This window comes from Pseudopodoces humilis, chromosome 20 (genome assembly GCF_049639895.1).
Source record: "Pseudopodoces humilis isolate 2021_Gansu_Grassland_sample_001 chromosome 20, ASM4963989v1, whole genome shotgun sequence".
NCBI lineage: Eukaryota > Metazoa > Chordata > Aves > Passeriformes > Paridae > Pseudopodoces > Pseudopodoces humilis.
This window is the reverse complement of record NC_142219.1, coordinates 1,965,197-1,985,966: the sequence shown is the minus strand read 5'-3', so window position 1 is coordinate 1,985,966 and position 20,770 is coordinate 1,965,197. Positions and strand designations below refer to the sequence as shown.

The window sequence follows — 20,770 nt, the reverse complement described above, 5'->3', positions numbered from 1 at the left end:
GGAAAGGGATCCGTCTGCCTGTCGGTGAGATCCAGGCAGGGCTGCCTGCCTCCGCCCAGCCCCGTGATTTGCAGTTCCTCTTGGAAGGCAGGGCAGGCAGGGCAGTGCTCAGGAAGGTATGGCTGGCTGGCCACCCTCCAAGGTGATACAGCCCCAGCCAGCGGCTGCGAGGCAGCCAACGCCTCGGCCAGGATGTGTGCAAGACGTGGCTTTGAAGCGGATCCAGAGCGGTGTGAAGGATGTTAATCTCCGGAGCGGTTGCTGGAGTTCAAGCTCTCTTATCGAGCCAGGGAGGAACAGGAGTACCTGCTCTGGTGGAGCCAGCCCCTTGCTGAGAGGTGGCACAGGGCTGCTCTCCAGAGGGCTCTGCAGGCTGTGCTGGACTCTCCCTGTTAACTCCGAGCCATGTGGCAGCACGATGTCTGCAGTCTGGATGCTTGCCACTTCACTGGGATGCCTTGGAAAGCAGGGAAGGGATGCACACAGACTTGCCAGGACTATCTGGCTATCTCCCTTCTAAGCCCTGACCCACAGCCAGGACGTGTTCCAAGAGGCAGAGACAGAACTGAGACGGTGCCTGAGTCCATACTTGTACTGAAACCAGGGCTTTGGGGGAGTTCATTTCTCCTCTTGATGTAACTCATCACAACCTGCTGCTTTTCAAAAGAGAGATGCATTCCCATCATGAACAGGGGAGACCAGCCTGTATCTCCCTGGGGTCCACATGTATTCCAGCCCCACTGTGGCACCCAGCACAGATGCACATCCACACAGGGCTTGGAGAGCACACAGCTGGAGCCCAAGACCTGCTGAGATGTTTGCAGGGATATAGGGAGGCATAATTACTTTCATTAACATGAAAGATTCAGAGCTGTACAGAGGAGAGAATAAAGTGCTTCATATCATTAGTGCTTTGCAGAGAACAAAGCAACAAAAGATCCACCTGGATAACAGATCCTTTTACTTGAAAATGGTGCCAGCAGACCGCAGAGTGGAGTGGGTGATTTCAACCCCTAAACCCTGCCTTGTACCTCATACCCACTAATCTGCCTCACCTCACCTCTTCAGCCTCCTGTGGCCAGGAGGAAGCTGGAGCTGCAGCACTGGGACATGGGTGATGCAGAGCTCCGGGGTGGAGTGCTGCCTGTGGCACCCAGCTCACAAGGAAGCTGAGCAGTGCAGCATCAGATCTGCACAGGATTACAGCACAGGAGATCAAACCTGATTACCTGCCAATGGTGGGGGAAGAGCTGGAGGGGAATTGTTCCACCTGGGCAGCAAACAGGAGCACAGCAGGATAAGATCAACTGGAAATGGGACTTCACGGGTGGCAACACCTCAGCTTAGGGGAAACTCCCTTTCTTGCAAGGTGAGCAGTCACCTTCCTTGCTTTTATGCAAAACATTCAGGTGTGATGCACACGTGGTGCTATTTATTGTTTGAAAAAATTGTGGTGGCCAAGTGCCAGCAACGACTCTTTTTGTGAGCACATCCTTCTGTCCAGAGGGACACGACAGATTGAGGAATAACTACCTGGCCTGGACACTGCAGAGCAGGCTGCTACAATCCTGGCTGCTGGAGGGTGAACTAGTGCAGTGATTTTCCAGCAAAGATCACAGCCCAAGTCCAGTGCCTCCTCAGTTCAGTCTTATCCACCCTCCTCTTCCATGCACAAGCAGGTGATTTTTGCAGCTGCACCCATTCCTGCTCAGCACCCAGCACTGGTGGACACTGTACCCACCCAAGCCCAACTTCCCTGCTGCTGACTGTGCCATTGGTGAAAGCCTCTCATCTTCCTCAACTGAGCCACAGGCTGGCTATGGGGGGCAGGGACACACTCTGAACTGGAACAGACTCTAACACTCAGATTAAAAACACATTTAGAGGATGGTCTCATCAGGACTTCCCGTCTCTCCTTAACCTTGATCCCCAGGTGCTCAAGCTAATAATGTTTCAGATGCTCTATGGTGGGAACCTCTGAATTGCTCATTAGGCAGCCAAACCACATCAGAGCTATTCCGGGGAGAAAGCACTGGGAATCTTTACAGGAACCTTTGGACTCCGAGTCACAGTATTAGCATTGATTTTAAATGAAATAATGGTCCCCACTGTGCATTAAAAGCATTCTTTATAGAAAGCCAGCAAGGTAGAAAAGAGCCATTGTACCCAGAACCTTGGCATGCCTCCAGGCCCCTCTGCTCTCTGGTGAATGGCAGACGCTAATAAAGGCAATCTTCACCTCCTCAGCGCTCCACACTGCCCGGTGTTTGCTGTGGGCTCAACGAGACATCATGTACTGCCTAATGAACATGGGAAATTAGTCCTGCCTCTCTCGTCCTGCCTCAAGATGCTATTATAGAGCTTTCAGGGGTCGAAACAAGCTTTCACCTAAGAGGGGGAAAGCTGCTGGCTGCGTACAGCTGCTCCGCGCGGACAAACGCACCGACACGCACACAGCCCTACCTTCCTTTTCACCAACACTGGGGCTCCGGCTCTTCCCCCTGGGACTGCTGCTGGGCTGCTGCTGCTCCTTCTCAGCCTGCTGCTGCTGGGACTGTGAGAGCTTGCTGGGGGCCATGTCCTCGCGGGCAGACTCGTGGGCTTTTGTGATCTGCTGCTGGTAGAGAGCCAAGGCGTGGGGAGGCACCTGAGGCTTCGCGCTTCCGCTCTGCAACACCCCCTCTGAGAAACCTTCAGAAATCTGCAAAGCAGTAAAAGAATTGGTGACACTCCTCATGTGCTGCTGACAACCGTAACAATCTTGAGGACATCAGGAGTTATGAGAAGCCCCTGTCCCACACTATCATGGCAAGTCTTAGCAGAGACCAAACAGGGCTTCAAAGCTCACTAGCCACAGGAGATTAAAAAAGCCCATGACAAGGAGTACCTGTGCTGGTAATACTACAGGAAAGAGTCAGACTTGTTCAAAACCTCTAATCTACAGCTACGTGCTTGTAGCTTTTGCCAGAAGTTACATTACAGCAGCCACATCTTAAGCTGCAGTATGTGAAACTGGAAGAGCATCAGGAATGGATCCTCCCTGAGCATGCAAACCCCAAAGCAGGGATTTCCTCCCTGCCCACCCTGTGTCACTGCTCCTCCAGTGCTGACCCTAGAGATACCAGGCTGCTTCTCCTCACAGCCCAAGCCACTGTATCAGTACTTTCAATACATGGCTACTGGGTGGTCGAAAAGGGAGACCAAGCAAAGCTCCCGGGTGAGGAAGGTGATATCCTTCAAGCATGAGATGAAGTGCAGGGCTGGGAAGGTGCACTCTTTCTTTTTAAAGCAATGGGAGGCAGCAGTCATGTGGCAGTGAGAAGCTTTTTCTGTCCAGACCTCCCACGATTTTCTGATAAAAGAGCTCAAGAGACATCCAAATGCTGCTGGCAGAGCTGCTCCAGCAGCTGGGAACACGCTCTGCACAGGGAGCACCTTGCCTGGCCGGGGGCTCGCACCGCCCAGGCACAGCTCTCTGAGGACCAGAGGCCATCCCCAGGGATGAACACGTCCCTGCAATCCTGACGCACACCACGGAGCCCAGGGGGAGTGTGCACGAGGCACAGGCTGTGCTCCCAGTCCCAGCCCTCTCCAGCAGGGTACTCACAATGGGAGGGATGGCAGCAGCTCTCTGCTTCAGCTGCTTCAGGTCCAGCGGCTTCTGCGGCGAGGAGTTGAGCCTGGCGTCGCTGGCGGTGTTGAGCAGGCTGGGCCGGGGGGACAGCAACCTGGAACCAAAACACAGTGTCAGCCACAGACAGGCTCCATGGTCCAGGGCTCCCCCACACCCTGCATCCCTGGTTTGTGCTGCCAAAGCCAGAGGACATCCTCTGCATCAGAGAGGAGCGTGTTGACTGCTGCTCGCTGCTGGGAATCTGGGCTCAAAGACAACCCCCGTGGGACTACATGTTTAAAGAAGACCCTTATGTCTGGCTCAAGTGACTCTTGAGCCTACTTTTCCTCATCCCCACGCTATTTCTAGCAAATCTGCTGCTGTCCAGAATAAACCTGAGGAAAAATGGACTCCAGAGCTGGGTGTTATGGAGGGAGGGGACCAGTTCAGATTTCATTTGGACATCATGCTACCCTCCAGAGCTCACATGTAGGGCTCACCCAGGGCTGGGGATCAGCTTCATGCTCTTCCTCAAGGACTGTCTTTTATCAAGGTGCTAAAGCCAGGGCAAGCCACCATGTGCAGACCCTTGGGTCACCTGGTAGACTAGAGGCTGGATTTGGATGGGATTTGGTACTCAGCAGCCCAGCAGCTGTGCAGCCCTGCACCCTCACCACTTGCTCTTCCCCTCTGCTGTTTAAACTGCCTGGCAGACACTCAGCCAGCCGTGCAGAGCCTCTGTGCAAACGTGGGGAACATCCCCACGGTGCCACCAAAACGGGGTGGGATGGAGGCAAAGCCCATGGGTCAAACCCTCAGCGTGTCCAGCTCCTGAGCTTATGCTGAGACCTCAGGGACCACATCTGTCCAGGCCATCTCTGCTTTCTCTCCCTCCTGACTCCAATTTGTTGAAGCCAGTTCATAGTTTTCAAGCTTTACAGCTTGATTTGTTTATTTTAGCTGTTATTTCAGCGCTCTCCTCAGCCTATAAATTTCAAGGTCATTCCATGCTCACCCTTGGATGAATAAACAAGCGTGGCGGGGCCATGTGCGGGGAATAAACTCACGATGGTGCTGGGACTGCCCCGGCCCTCACCCTGCACAGGGCCTGGCATCAGAGGGGAAGGGACCCACATCCACACTGAGACCAGGGTTAGGCACCCAGAGCAAACCAGCCAAGGGACAGCAAATTTGAACTCTTCCCTAAATAATCCCAATGATGTCAGCCTGTGGAGCCACATGGCTGCTGTGAAGTCACACTCCTGGAAGGGTGTAATGCCTCAAAATCTGCTGAGACACAGGGCTGGGGACAAGGGCACCCAGCACTTGTCCCTGAGACCTTCACGCTGAGCTGTGGAACTGCCACCCCAGCAGCTGCTTCATGCACTCAGTGGTGCTTGAAGAGGTACATTTAAGCACCCTTTTAAAGTCCCTTTAAGCACCCTCAAGATCTTCAGGTTTCCTGAAGCCCTCCAGGATCCTGATGCTTCGGAAGCCAAAGTCAGTATTAAATTCATCACTATGCAAATTGCCTAATTACGTACGTCCCTCCCAGCAGATCTTGCGCCAGACAATGGGATGTCTGTTGGGTGCTTTGCTCTGGAAATCACCATATGAACGATTCTTGGCGTCTCTTATCCAGCTGCTGCCAACCCAGCACCTCCCAAACCCAAGGACCAGTGCCTTAAGATGGCTGATGGCATTGGGAAGGATGGGAAAAGAGAGCAGGAAGGGGTCACAGCTGAGCCTCAGCAGTGTGGAAATGTGCCCTCCCAGGCACAAAGCTTTGGGGATGACCATGACACTGCATTTCCTGTACTCTTTCTCCTTCTGCCACGGAGACGGATGGGGACTAATTTAACTTCCAGATGATCTAACACACTGATACACAACCCAGCCAAACACGACTGCATAGTAGCTGTGTGAAGGCAGTGGCTACCAGACCCCCACAATGGGCTTCCCCGAGCCAGAGACATGGCTCCAACATGGCACTGGCCTGGCAGAGTCCCTGCACCTCGAGCTGAGCCAGCAATGGGACATGCAGCACCGAGCTGGTCGGTGCAGGTGTCTCCTCACCATGCTGCAGGTCAGCAGCGGTAGCTGCGTGTGGCCTCCCTCACTTGTCCCCATCTGGCGTGACCTCCTGCTGAACCACATCTTGGCTGTGCTTGCAGCAGCCCTCCTGCAGCACTCGCTACACGGAACCACAGACAACCAGCTGCCTCCTTCAGCTTGGATGAGTTAAGGCTGTACCTCCTCAATCCTGGACATGTCTTTGCTAGTGTGAACTGCAGGAGGACCAAAAAAAGGCTGCCCCTACTGTGAACCCTTTCCTTTCTCACCGCGGGGACACCCCAGCCACCCTCTGTCCTCTTCTGGGAGATGCCGGGGACAGCTTGATGCTTTCACAAGCTCAGGGAAGAGCACCCACGCCCCGCTGGCGCTGGGTGGGTGGGCGAGCATCGGGTGATGCGGTGACGGGGCGGCTCACGCGGCATCGCGGCAGCCCGGTCCCGCTCAGCGCGAGTCACGCTGCGGCAGCGGGGCTGCGCCAACGCCCGCGGGCCGGCAGCCCTCGGCCCACAGGGGAGGCAAGGCAGCAAAGCTACAGCTGGGAAGGGCACCGAGTCCCCACCGGGAGCGCGGCGCCGCCAAAAGCTCCGAGCCAGCTGAGGATCAACCCCGTGGGTGCTTCTGGGCTGGGAAGCGCCCGATGCCAGCGTCAGCTGCAGCCTTCCCATGCCAGCAGGCTCTGCTATCGCCCGCGCCTCATCGCCACACCGGGTAAGAGGAGTGGCCCGGGAGCTGCGGGACGCCTGTTTAATGTTTAATATTCCTGGAAGCTGGTAACTGTTTGACAAGCGAGATAGGCGCTGACTCAGCGAGGAGCCACGATGGAAAAGTCGTTCCCAAGACGACTTGCTCCTTTGCTGCTGAGGAGTCGGTACAAGCCGCTGCTGCCCTGCTTTCGGTCGGGTTAATGTTAAACTGGAGGAGGACAGCCCTGCTGGCCTCACTCTCCCTTACTGGGAGATTTTCTCCTGTCTGGGAAGCAGGGGAGGGTGGGAGGGGTGGTGCTGGACTCTGGCCATTGCTGGAGAGGAGCACTGCAGCCAAGAGGCCTCAGCCACGGGGCCGGGGCCAGCAGCACCCACGCCACCCCTTGGCACCGTCAGTGCTGTTCCAGCTACTTGGCAGTGAGGGGCTGCACCCCAGAGGATGCTCCCACACCAGCAACGCTCATCCACTGGCTCCTGCATCGATCACAGGGGAAGCACAGAGGCCATTTGGAGTGGTGGGATGCACAACATCTCCCTCTGACTTCATCCCACCACTTTGCTCAGTTGCTTTTTCAATAACCCCAGCCACAGTGCTGCACACAAGTGCTCCCTGTGAGCCCACAGAAGGCTTGCAGGGCACTGGATGCAGGACGTGGGATGCCAGCCTTCAGTCCCTGCCCAGCTCTGAGCCAAGGAGGGACTGCTGCCCCTACATACAACAGCACGGTGTACACAGGAGTCCTACCTGGCCCAGGAGCCAGCATAAAACTCAGTGCTACAAAGATGTGTGTATTCATATGTATTCTTTAAAAAGGGAAAATCCTCTCTCCATCAGTCAGGCTCTTGGGTGGGGAGGGCCCTGCGGGAGAAGCTGGGAGGGGACCAAGATGTCTCTCCAAGGAGGAGGCCACTGTTTCTCCTCCCTGTCCCAAGAGCCATCTGTGAAGGGTCTGAGGTGCTCTTGGCTGCCAGGCCTAGGGGTGGGTGGAGGGCTTGGGACCGCAGAGGCTCAGGTGAAGACCCGCTGGCATGGCCCCAGGAAATCTCACACAGACCACATTCTCCTGCCTTTATGGCCAGGATGGATAATTTGCCCCTACAGATCTGAGCAACATCTCTGCCAAAGGAGCAACTCTCCCCCTCTTGCAGTGGAAACACATCCCTGACATGACTTTTCTCCTGCCAATGCCAATTCAGACGGAAACCGTTCCCAACCCCGGATGCTGGCAAACCAGCACAATGCCACTGTCCCTGAGAGCGCATCCCGCTCCATTGCGACACCCACATGGGCAGCTGCCACCAGCAGATGCAGTGGCACCAACATCTGCCCGTGGCCATGTCCCAGAAGCACCTGTACGTTGGGACATCACACTGCTTGTTGTGTCACAGCCCCTTTGGAAGCAATGGCCAAAGGGCTGGGGGCACACGGGGACACAGCTGGGAAGTCCCTTAGCCTGTGGGCGCGCCTGAGCAGTGATATTCCCAAGGAGGAGCTCACAAAGGCACCCATGGGCACCGTGACACACAATGGAAAAGCTCATCAGGCCCTCGGGTCACGCCCTTGTCCCCCTGCTCCTACCTGCTCTTGTCCACAGCATCCTGCTCATCCATCTCGTCTGCGCTGCAGGTCGCGCTGGAGTCGCTGTCGGGGTTCACCCCGGGGCCTTTACTGCCCTTATGGCTCTCCTTCTTCTCAGCCTTGGGTGTCCCCTCCGGCCCCGCCGTCCCTGCGCTGCTGACGCCGCTTTCCACCTTCTTGTCATTCCCCTTGTCCTTCTCCTGGCTCTCTTCGCTCTCCTCCTTCTTCACCTCGCTCTTGCAGGGCTCCTCGCTCACCTTCTCCTCCGGCTCCTCCGTTTTCACCACGTCCACCACCAGGTCCTCCGGCACCTTCTCCTCGGCGCTGGGTGCCTCGGGAGCCGTCTCCGGCGGGGGGCTGGCAGCAGGAGCGGGGTTGGCGGGGGCAGCAGGGGGAGCGTCGGGGGGTGTCGGAGCCTCTTCCCACTTGACTGCCGGTTCCGTGCCGGCGTCACCTCCCGGCCCGGGTGGTGCCTTGGCCCCGTTTTCGCCTCCTTCTTTGGCTTCGGGCCTCGGCGAGGGAATGCTCTCGGTGTCGGAGCTGTTATTTACTGCAGCTGAGAAAAGGGAAGAAATAAAAATAAGGATCAGCCTGAGATTCTTGCTTCCCATATCGCTGCCTCCACCCCCTCCCTTGGGAAGAGAACGCCCTCGTTCCTCTGAGGGGGAGATGATCCCGGGGCTGGGAGAACTGTGCTGGGATCCCCAGATCCAGAGCCTGCTAAGCAAAGGGCTGCTCTGGGGGCCTCTCTGCTTGCCCAGCGTGCCTGTTAACCCCCACCCAAACGCAAAATCACACGCCCAAAAGCCTGGAGACTGAGTGACTGGGAAGCTGGATTTTAAGGGAAAACCCTGGCTGGTCTGGCAGGACAAGATCTGCTCCATTCTCGCCCTTTAACCCATGGCACATGATCAGCTGCCCCAGAACAGGCACCTCACTTACGTAGCCTGTGTCCCTGGCTCTGCCACCCCTGGAGCAGCTGGGATCATCCCAAAACACTACACATGTTTGCTGTTATTTAAGCCACCAGTGGCAGAAGAAAGCAGGTCAGGGTCAGCGAAAGGGAAGCGCTGGCAGTGCTGCAGGACAGGTTCATTATCACAAGGGAAGGATCATTCCCAGATCTGCCACCAGTGGCTTGATGTGAGCTGGAAGCGTCCATGCACCGCTCAGAGTTAGGTGCTGCCAAGAGATTGTTTCTACAGCTGGGGAGAGGATCACTCCCTCCAAGCCTCTGCTGGACAAACATGGCCAGGGCCAGGAACACCGGGAGATTTCCACAGTCCCATCCCAGCGTGTCCCTACCAGGCAGGGCTCTCACGCTCATGCCCCAAAGGCTTCCTCACAAGCATTCCTTGACTTGCCTTTCTGCACAGGTGCTGAGCCAGCTTGCAAACGCTGGTGAGAGGAGTGCCACAGAGGGACTGTGTCCTAAGAGCTGTACATCAGAGCACATCCACCTGTCCTCAGAGTGAAATCGTACCACACTCATCAGGAATCTCAGTCTTATCCACTCTTGCAAACAAGAAATGAGGTGAGCCAGGACAAGGCTCACAGTGTGTTTGTCAAAACTCTTCCCGACTGCCACTTGATGCTACTCTGAATGCCATACTGAGACATCCAACAGTGGCTCATCCCAAGTTCAGCCAGGCTCTAGACTTCCTCGCATTCCCTCCAGATGCTAAATCCATAGTCTACACTGTAATTCCCACACTGAGTCCTTCCCCCTGTCCCTGGATTGACCACATGGCCCCTGGAACTGCAAGGTATTGTCTGAGCATCCGCAAATGTTACCCTGGAGCCAGCACCCATCTCCTGCATAACACCACCCTGGCACTTCCCTGCCCATTACATTTCGTACCCCTGCTCATGGCTTTTCCACAACTCTGTAGGACACCCCAGCAGCAGAACAAGAGCCGATGCTTGAAGAGTAAGGCTCAGAAGCACGTCAAGAGATCCGTCTCTAATCTCAAAATCATGTTGTTTCCTCTCAGGCACTCTTGCAAAGAGCAGTAACTACCTTTTACTTTGCTCCTGTGAGTCACGTATCACCTCGCACAAAGATTTACCTGGAATCTGCCTTGTAATGAGTCACTCACAAGGACAATTTGAAAAGATTTCCCATTTCAAGTCCCATTAACCTGGGTGCTAAGGCCAGGAACCAGTGTGGTGCCAGAGTGCTGGTTAAGTTATTAAATTACTTTGACAGAAGTCAAATGGGCATTGTTGGAAAATTGTGCACATTTTCTCTGAACTCCAAACTGCTGCGCTTTCTAAGGGATAAATAGCTGAAAATTGTCACTTTCAAGTTGTTTCCTTTCTTTGGTATGGCTGGGAGGGAGAAAAACGATGCCTTAAAAGGGAAAGAAGGAGGAAAAGCCCCACCAAGGTGCATCAGAAGCCTTGCTGGTGGGAGACCACAGATTCCCCTGCATTTGCTCCAGTGCTGGGCTCCGGGAACTCCACTGCCCCGGAAAGAGGCAGTGCCCTGATGGGATGGGGACGGGCAAACAAGACCTTGGTGGGTTATCTCTCCTTGAGCCCATGATAAGCTCCATGAGAGCCCACAGTGGTGGCTAAGAGCACGCAGGGACCCTCCTGTGGAGCAAAACACCAAGAAATGTGATTTACAAGAGGCCCTGGGAAGCTGTGCACTCTTGGAAAGCGCACTGACGGAAATCAGAAACCAAAGGGCTCCCAAAATAGCCATCCGTCCAGACAGACACGGGAGGAGGGCAGTGATCCAGGGCACTCCTTGCAAGCGTGAAATCCAGAGGCATCCAAAATGCCACGAGTGCTGTGAGACATTGTCACCTCAGAGTTTGGGGTGACAGACCCCTTGTGAGCGCTGACATCTGCAGCCCCGGAGAGGCCGTGTGCGGTGCCTGTGCCGCAGCCGGGCAGCAAAGCCAGCAGAGCTGAGCACGTTCCCTGCCACAGCCCCCACCTGCCTCACCTTCCGCCTCCTCCGCCATCTCCTCCTCGTTGCCGCTCGTCCCCGACACCTCCATCTCCTCGTCCTCAGCTGCAGGAGGGAAGGCGGCTTCTTCGTTCTGAACAGCGGCGCCTTTTTTCTTCTTCCTCTTGGCGTTCCTTTCTTTCTCCTGAAGAAGAGGAAGAATGGTGAGAGGCAAAGCCTACGGGGAGTTACGGGGGAGCAGAGAGCACTGATCCTGCCCAAAGGGCCAAAGGTCACACTGCCAGGGACCCCCTGCCCCGGGTAAACCCTCTGAGCACCAGGCTTTGGGACCAGACTCCCTGGTTGAAAGCCTGGCAGGGTGGTGCCAGCTGGCCAAAGACTTGTGACTGCTCTGCAATGGCCAGCCTGGCTCCACAGGGAGCTCCAGCCTCAGCCAGCAGCGAGCCTTTGGGGGAAGAATGGCACGGCTACATGGACAAGGGACAAGCACACAGAGGTCACCAGTGCAGGGCTGGCAAGAGCCCGGGGGTCACACGTCTGCTCATGACACGCGTGTGACGTGTTCTGGTCCTCTGCGCATTTCCAGGCTCCACCTCCAGCTACACAAACACGCGTGGCCGCGACTTGACGCTTATCTGCAGATAACGAAGCTGATGCCCCAGATACAGCCCAGCCAACATTTTCATGCACCTGCTTTCATGACCCCTTTGGCAGGTGCTGCCAAAGAACTTTGACTCCCATGCCAGAGCAGCTGTCACTGGTGGAGAGTGGGCAATCTCAGTGCAGCACAGCATCCCAAAGGTGTCCTGGCTTGCCCTGAGACAGCCCCAGCCTCCCTGGCTGGAGCACGTGCCACAGCCACGAGGGTGCGGACAGCTGCTCCCCCCTGCAGACCTAAAGGAAAAGTCTCGGCTTTGCTATTGTTTCCTGCTCTTGTTGCTTGAGTAAATATTACCAGTAGGAACAGGCTCATCATCTCCGGCTCTCCCTGCAAACCCCACAAGAGTGACGTGTGTAGGACGTTTATTTACATGGATGAAAAGATAAAGCCGTGGTGGAAACATTAACTTTGCTGCTGGATCTCTGTGCTGGGAAGAGCTGGTCCCCCCCCCCCCCCTTCCCCCACCCCCAACTTTTCAATCCTTTAGAAAACTTCCAGATAAAACAAACAAATACAACTGCTTTTTGCTTGGAAACGCTGCTTGCTCAAAATCTATTTTTATCAAACTGGGCAGGAGAGAGGGAAAAGAGGCACTTGAGAACCGGCTCTGTGCAGGCGCGGAGAGGCAGCGGGAGGAACGCCAGGCTCTGTGGTTCCCTTGCCCCATCCCAGCCCCGCCGGTGGTGTCCCGGTGCCGCCGGCGTTCGCGCCTCTGCCGCGGCAGCGATTCAGCTCCGCACGTTCCTGTGTGAAGCAGCAGTTCCCCATCACGCTAATGCGGTGACAAAGCGCCGACGTTACTATGGCAAAGACTTCTCTGCCTCTTACTCACGGGTCCGTGACTCAGCCGCGGGCAGGAGCGGGCTCCTCGCTGGGAATTAGCTGGGAACCAGCCTCTGCCTCAGCACCCTACTTGGCCAGAGCCTGGGGCTGGCAGCTGCTGGCAGAGCAGAGCAGCAAGCGGCACCAAGGGCACCGTGGGTCCCTCTCCCAGCAGACCCCACTGCTGGTATTTAGGGAAAATTATGTGAAATTCAGGCAGCAGATCCTGGCTACATCTAGAGATGTGTTCAAGGCCACCACTTTGCTTCTTATCACGCCTACCACTCCAGACTCCTTGTGCAGTCTTGCTCCTCTCTACCTTCTGCCAGGTATTTCTTGAGGAGCACACAGGACTCGGTGACACTCAAGCGTTCTGACTTGAAGCCAAGACCACCGAGGACATACACTGTGCACAGCAAGGATATGGAACCCTGCACAAGGGGTCACTCCATGCCTCCTCCTCCACAATATCCTTCTGGGCCATCTCAACAAAAATGTCCTCTCCCTGCACTCACCACCTGATGTGGCAGCAACAACCCAAACCTCTCCAAAGCCCGCTACCAACACGGAGCCACCCTCATGGGAGCCTCCCATCAGGCTCAGCCTGTCCCAACAGCAAGACCAAGGCAAGTCAGACACACTCACTCCCCAGAAGCAGAGGCCACCAGACTGCACTCTTGAAGCAGTTCTGCTGTGCAAAGCCAGCATCAACCAAAAAAGCAAGGAATTAAACAAATGTTGCTCAGAGGAGGTCCACAGGACTTGGTCTCCAAGCAGGACCAGCCCCAGACCTGGGGATGACTGGCCCCTCTCTCCTGCACAAGCCAAAACAAGCCCAGCAGTCAGTAGACCAAAGTGACAATCACAGACTGATCCCAGTGAAGACAGTGCCTAATCTCCAGCCACTAACAGAAGGAGCAGCTCCGAGGACACCGTGTATCCCAATGCCCTGCTTTCCTTAAACGCCAAGATTAGCGAGTGCAGTGTGCAGAAGGTCAAGGCTAAGTGACGCTGGTGCCTGGGACGCATCCCAGCGGCGCAGCAGCGAAGCCAAGCCAAAACACACAGCAGGGCAGATAAAGTGAAGCCTCAAGGTGGCCTGACCCTGCCCCAGCAGCAACAGGCTGCCTGTCCCAGGGTGCAGCCCACTGGTTCTGTGTCTGTTTCCCATCCCACACCAGCCACTGCTGCCAGCACATCCCCACAGCTCCTCAGAGCCACCTGCACCCTGCTGAATCATGGTTTCACACCGACCTGGAAGAGGAGGCTACAATACTAACAAGCCCCATTTGGGAAATTAATGAGATCTGCCAGTAAAGTTTACTCTCATTTAGCATGAGGAGGAAAAGCAGAGCCACTGCACTTCCCTGCACATGATCAGCTGGTGGTGGTGAGGTCAGGGAATAATCTGTGGCAAAACTAATAATCATGGCAAAACTAAGCAATGCCACACTGCTTCACCATGTGCTTCCTCCACAGAGGTCATGGCTGATACTGGCTATAGGATGAGATTTGGAGGCTCGGTTTGCTTGGGATTATATTTAGGAGTCAGGAAGGAAGGTCCATGGCAATTTAATCTCAGTTGTTCTTTTATTTTATTCAGCTTTCTGGCATCTGCTGTTGCCACAAAACAATAGAGTACAATAAATAACAGCTGAATGTTCATTGTTCTTCTCCACGACCGAATCCCACAGCCTCCAATGCTCGAAAAATAAAATGATGATGCTGATATAAACTGCAAGTGAGAGTGAGCAATTAGACTGGAGAAGTCTAGCGGCTGCCTTGGAGGGACGGATGCAGGGAAAAATGTGGTTCTGCAGAAAAACACTTCCGCGATATAATTTCTGCAACATTAGGGAGCAGAGTAAATTAATACACACCGGCTCCACTGCCAGCAAAACTGTATGATCTTATTTCAGATTCTCCCCAGTAATGAACAATGATACCTTTCAAATGTAACTTTTTATATTCAGAGGGCTTGATGCACATTTCACAGATTATTTCATTCCAGCCTTTATATGGGTCTGGGGGTCTTTTATATAGTTTGTTTGCTTTGTTTCTAAAAACAATTCGGTGAAACATGGGAACACAGGAGTGTCTCTGTGCATAGAGAATTAATAAAAAAGAATCGCCGATGTCTTCTCTTTCTCTCATTCCTATAGACTGACTAGGATATTAAATTCCTGGGTGAGTCATTGAATGTTTTCCTGTCTTTCTTTTTACTCTTGCTGTAATAGCTTGCTTGGAAAGATTCCTGCATTGAACATTGTCCTTTGCATTTTCAAAGCACCCCTTGGGGGTTTAGCCATGTGAATTTTATTAGCCAGAAACTGGGAACCCCAGGATACTCTACAAATGAAATAATTATAATCTTTAGTGTCTCTAAGCAATCCAAGCTATCTCCAGAACACCAAACAAGCCCCACTACATTCACACCCTGCACCACATGCCAGGAAAGAAGCAGCGTTAGCCCCATCTGAAGGGGAAACTGAGGCACGGAGAGGTGTGCACATCTGTTTGCAGTCCTGCAGAAAACCTCTTTCAGAGCCAGGCTTTCCTCATGTTTTCCTAAATCCCTGATTTTCTTTGGGGCAAACCAAAGCAATTTACTACAGGTAACTGCAGAACCTGCAAGGCACAGACCCTGTGTTCCACTCTCTGCTCACAGGGGTGGAACAGCACAATCTCACCAGAGACAAACTATTTGCACAGCCATCAGAACTTGCATCCTGGCCAACAAACCACAGCCCTGCTCCTCCTCCTCCTGCTCCTTATCTCCCCACGTACCAGCCACGCTCCAGACACCCAGGCATCTCCCACACAGCAGCTCTGCCTCATCCAGACCTCCCAGGGACAGATGGGTGGACAGCTCTTTCCTTCTGCCACTCCACAGCCCCCAGGGCTTCCCCCAACCTGATAAAGGCTCCCCTTGGCTGTGGGAAGCATCCAAGCACTTGCTAGGAAATACCCACAGTGCCCAAAGCAGGCTGGGACAGGGCTCTCACCATTTTCAGTTTGTGCTGCTGTAGGATCTCGTCCAAGTTCTGCCTCTTCTTGTAGTTGAAGTAGAAGTTTTTGCACTGTGACACAGTCTTGGAGCCCACCATCCTGGCAATGGCCGACCAGTTCCGCCCATGCTCAAGGAGACCTGCAGTTGGAGGAGGCAGAGAGGAGAAAGGTTTAACACCAGATGCACTCACACAAGGGCGGCATTATCCACACAGGACGGGAAACCTCCTCCGTGCCAGCCAAACTACACAGGAGCAATAAGGTCACTAGCACCTGTCTGAACGGCTTCGAGGCCAGGGGATGACCTATGAGAGCCTGTTTTTCTTTCCAAAGGGGAAAAAAGGCACTATGCTGATGGTGTCTGGAATAAAATACATCCCACAGCCATGTCTCGGCAGTCACGAGGACGTGCGGTGCTCCCTTTCCTTTGGGACAGCTGCAGCAGGTGTTGGCACGCCCAGAAGAACTTGGGACAGCTGCTCTCAGCCCCTAACACGAAGCAAAGGCTCTTCCCACCCTCCTGTGCCCAGTGATGATTTCAGGAGGGGCGGCAGGGCACACAGCCCTGTTAGGGAAGGGGAGGTAAGCCCAGGTGATGTCCCTGGCTGGGAAGAGGCGTGCCAGGGGATTAGTGCTGATCACAGGCTCATGAGCAAAAGCAGCTTCCCAGGTCAGGCATCACGCCAAGGGCTGGCAATCCTGGCCAGATGGTGCCACTCGAACATGGGGCAAACCCAGCAGGGTGGAGGAGGATGAGGAGGAGGAAGTAGACAGTCAGCACCCCGTGTCCTCGCCATCTCTGCGGGGGTATCTGGGCACCCCTTGTCCTGCAGATGGAGGTAGGAGTTACAACCACAGCCCAGGGATGGGAGCAGTGGTACCCCAGGCTCCTGGAGGTGACCTGTGAAAGAACCATCCAGGCTTTCTGGGAAGTAACACCTCACTGCCTGCAGTTATTCCTGCTGTGTGGCTGGTCCTTCGTGTGGTGTCTTGTGGGGCTTGAGCTGCCACCAGCCTGCCGGACACAGCCAGCCCAGCTTGCTCCTGACTGCCCATGTGATGCCACTATCAGGACAACAGTTCCCCAGTCCTTCCCTGCACCTTGTGAGGGCACAGGATGCAGAGTCTGTAAGTCCAGAGTTACTACACTGCCACAGAAAGGTAACTTCAAGACGAAAGCCAGCAGGGAATGAATGTGCTAACAACATCTTTCTCCTTTGCTGGGGGACTTTCTGCCCAGAGGCCACCAGCCACAGAGCCCTGTGTGGCTGGGAGTAGGCACTGACCAGTGGCTCCATATCCAAGCCCCTCCCTGGCTGCTCAGACACCATGGGGCTTGGGACCATGGTGAGTCCCACACTGGGGCTCTTGGCACAGCTCTGTTCGTGCCTGGGAATGTGGCAGCTGTGCCCCAGACCTGCTGCCAGCCTCCTGCCAAGCTGCTGCCATGTGTCAGCCCTGCCCTAAAGTGCCAGCCCAACAGCAAAGCCCAGGGGACGGGCTGATCTCAGCAGAGCCACCCGCAACTGGGCCCAAAGGACGCGCCCGCAGCCGGGATCTGTTCTGTGAGTCCATGCAAGGGGAGGGCACGGCGTGAGGGCTGAGGGCATGGCTGCATTGAATAGATGGCACCATGTACCCCCAGAGAGATGAAATCCCCCTCCCTGCTTCCCAGGTCCTGGAGAAAACCAGCAGCACCCAGCGCAGCAGGAGTTAACATCCAGCTGGTGCCTGTATCCTGCCCGTCCCAGCACCAGGCTTATCAAATTGCATGTACGAGGCATCACATGCACTGAGCACCAGAAAGGCCCTGGCAAGCCAAGAAACAAGTCTGAGCTTTAACTCTGCAACTCCCAGCCTCGCTCAGCCAAACCCACGACCTCTGTCACCCCGCTGACTGGCTGGGACTTCTTAAAAAAACGATTTAAAAAAAAAATCACATCCGGCCACCAATCCTGAGGCAACGAGTGGGGCAGGAGTCCTCCCCCTGCCGTTGCTGAATGCCACAGGGGAAAACAGGACAGTCCCCAGTGTCACAACCTCATCCCCTCTGACACAACCCACTGCTGCCGTCCAAAGCAAACAAGCAGCTCTGTCCCTCTGCTCATCACCACACTGGTGGCCCAGCACCAAGTGTGACAGCCGGGCCAAGGCTGATTGTGTGCCCCGGGCAAAGCTGAAATGAAGACACTGGCAGCGGTGTGGATGTGCCATGAGCACGGGTGCTTTGGCAGGAAAGATGCCAGGAAGCAGGACCTGGCACGGCAGAGCTCGGGGCTGGGGATGTGATGGATGTCAGCGTGAGTGGTCCCCAGCGTGGTGTGACCTTTACCAGCCATAGGCAATGCCAGCTCCTGGCTGTCCTTCTGCTTGCCCAGGCTGGCTGTGTCCCTGCTCACCGGGACACTGCTGAAGGAGCCTGCAGCTGACCGGGCAGGCGGCATTGCTTGGGAGGAGGAGGAGGAAGCTGCCTGCAGCCCCTGCCCGCGGGACCAGCAGGGAGCCCCACCACTCTTCTTCTACATGAAACCAGAGCAAACAGCAACACCTGCTTCCCACGCTGTAGTAATCTGCACACTCGGGAGGGACCAGCCGAGACACCCCCGGACGTGCCGGTGAGCTCCAGGCACCCCATCTCCAGGAGCTCCTTCAGCAGAGCCACCCCCAGAGCCTGCTCCCCCTGCCCCACACTCCCCGGCACTCCAGCCCGGCACGGCAGCACCAGCCCTTCGTTCCGTATCGCAACTGAAACTATGACTAACCGAGTTATCAGATCCTCAGGAAGGCTGAGCTCCTCGGCTCGGGGCGGGGGCTCCGGACGCAGGGTCTGCCGCAGGCACGCAGCCACACACAACCTTGAGGTTAACCCCATCCTTCGGACCCCAACACCCGACTTACGTGCTCCGGCGGGCAGGGAGCACACCTGGAGTGTGCAGCGGGTGGGCTGGGAAGGACACGGCTGTCAGGGCACTTCTTCAAAGCCCCCCCGGGCACGGCAGCCCGCGGCAAAGCGCTGCGAGTGCTCCGCTCACACCCTCCCCACGCATTTCGCTTTCGCTCCCTCGCAGCAGCCGGAGACAGAGAAGAAAGCAAAGCCGGTTCCTTAAATCCTGGGGGCGAGAGGATTTCAGAGCCATGGGCGGCCGGGAGCGGCGAGCAAACGAGCACCGAGGCTGGAAAGCAGGTCACAGGCGGCAGACTCCTGACCCCAATGGCAGAAGTTGGTGGGAACACATGCTCCGGCCCCAGCGCTCTTCCCTTCGGAGCGAACAGCGTTCTCCGCTCTCCTCCTGCTCGCTCTCCGGAGCGTTCCAGCCGGCTGCAGCCGCGGTTGTTAAGGTGGATGGAAGCGCCGCCAGTATTTTCTCCCCTACCTCATCTCCTTGCTCAGCAGCTCGGGGCTATAGGGAGACTGTGCAGTTTCAGGAGATGCCCGACGTTGCCAAAAAATAATAATAATTTAAAAAAAAAAAAAAAAGGCAGGAGAAAAGCGAAGGGGCGGGAGCGCGGCAGCTCCGCTCCTGCCAGCCCGGGGACAGGGAGCCGGTGCTGTCGGTATGTGGCGGAGCAGCGAGCAAGCTCTAATCTGTTCCTCTGGCTGACCCGGGGCTCGTTGCATCTGAATGTGACCTCTAGACAGAGCATTAATAACGAACGTGGCGCTGACCCAAGCTGACAAGGGGTGCGGCGCTTGGCACCCGCTCCCGCCCTCCCTCGCTCACTTTCTGTCTCCCTCGCTCTCGGCTGAATGTCAGCGGCAGGGGGAGGGATCCAGGAAAACAAAGCTTGGCTAATAGTTTTCTCCGCTCTCAAGTGAATCAAAGGCGCTTTTCTTTGGGGACGTGCGCGCCGGCGAGCCCAGTGCCGCACCGACGGGGTGCCGCGGAGCCTCAGGACACCTCGGCCCTGCAGCTGCTGCCCTGGCACAGGAGGGATGCGGAGAGGTTTGGCACCGGTGCCGTAATGGGCAGACCGAGGCCTCTGCTCCCGTACAGCGAGAGGAGGCTGGAAGGGAGAGGAGCTCGGAGAACGGGGTGCTGCGCTCAGCATCTCGGGGAACTGAGAAGAAAGCCGGAGGGGCAGCGCGGCAGGCGAGGGCTGGGGGCTCGCACCCGCTCGGCTCTCTGCAGCTCGGGTTTTTACCAGAGACATTCCAAGGCTCTCTGGCACGGCTGCCCAGCTCCACCCTGGGCTTGGTGAGGGCGGAGAGAGCCCGTAAAAGGGTCCCTTAATGGGAGCTCACGTGGATTACCAGACCAAGGTTATAGGGGAAAAACTAAGTGTTACCATTCCCTACGCCCGACGGTACCTGGTATGATCCTTCAGTACCTCTTGCGCCCACACACCCTTCTTGGGAGCGAACATGGAGGCAGCTCTGGCTACGGCACAGCCAAAATGTGCCGCAATCCTATTCTGGAGAAAGACCAGTCCTATGGAATCAGCGACACCACCCAAGGCATCCCGAAAGCGCGGTCAGCATCGCCTTCCCTCACTAACCTCGGGCTGGTTTGCAGAGGCTCAGAGAAGGTGAGTAACTTCTCCAGGGCCATGGATCAGTGGGTGGCAGAGCCAGGTGCACACCAGGCTCCTGATGCTGTGCCAAGGGAAGCAGCGAGGATGGTGCGTGGGGGGCGAGCCCACATCCCCGCAGGTGCTGGGGTGTTGCCGGAGGGACCATGGCACAGGCAGCTGGCTAGGTGTGCTCTTGCTGCCGTGGTGAGTGATGCCCTTCCTTCCTTCCTTCCTTCCTTGGTGAGTGATGCCCTTCCTTCCTTTAGGTGATGCTGGCACCAGCCTGCTGTGCTCCCAGTGGACCTCTCGTCTGGTGACGGGACACAAGCACGCCTCTGATGTGTCCCACACCTCCAAGGGAGCTTGCAGCTGAACTTCCCAGCACCTTTCACACCCATCATGCCGCTCCTCTGTGGGGAGGCAGTGTCACCAAACAAGGTGTGGGTACCTGACCAGCAAGGGTTGGGACCCCCGACCAGCTCAGCTCTAGTGCAGTGTCCCATCTCTGCTGGCCCTGGCTGGGGACCCTCAGCTCCCAGGTCTCCCCCTTGAAATGGGTAATTCCTATACCACTGCATCCACCTGCTGCAAAACCTTGAGCCTTGTGCTCTGATCACAGACCCACCTGGTTTTACTACTCCTGCCACAGCCTTTCTCTTTTGCTGTGCTATGCTTTGACACGAGGGGACAGGAAGTCCCCCTGAGGATGCCCGCTCCTGGAGATGTGCCATCCCCTCTGGTCCAGCATGGCAGTGAGTACATGTGGAGCAGCCACTGCTGGCAGGCCCAGCTCTCTTCTTTCACCTGGTTCAGATACTATTCCCGCTCCCTTATTGTTGAAAAAATAGTACTCAAAATTAAAATGTAGGCAGCA

At 55.9% G+C, this 20,770-nt stretch overlaps 1 protein-coding gene across 12 annotated transcripts in view; it reads right to left on the bottom strand.

The window, feature by feature from the left end:
* Window positions 1-20,770, bottom strand: part of NCOR2 (nuclear receptor corepressor 2) — a 227,114-nt gene that overhangs the window by 29,004 nt on the left and 177,340 nt on the right. For all 12 annotated transcript variants that reach the window (XM_014253798.2, XM_088064925.1, XM_088064926.1 and 9 more), the window contains exons 18-22: window positions 15,381-15,523; window positions 10,929-11,076; window positions 7,973-8,528; window positions 3,608-3,728; window positions 2,464-2,701 (exon numbers count right to left, since the gene is read on the bottom strand). In XM_014253798.2, the coding sequence (XP_014109273.2) occupies window positions 2,464-2,701; window positions 3,608-3,728; window positions 7,973-8,528; window positions 10,929-11,076; window positions 15,381-15,523 (1,206 nt within the window). The remainder of the gene's footprint in view (window positions 1-2,463; window positions 2,702-3,607; window positions 3,729-7,972; window positions 8,529-10,928; window positions 11,077-15,380; window positions 15,524-20,770) is intronic.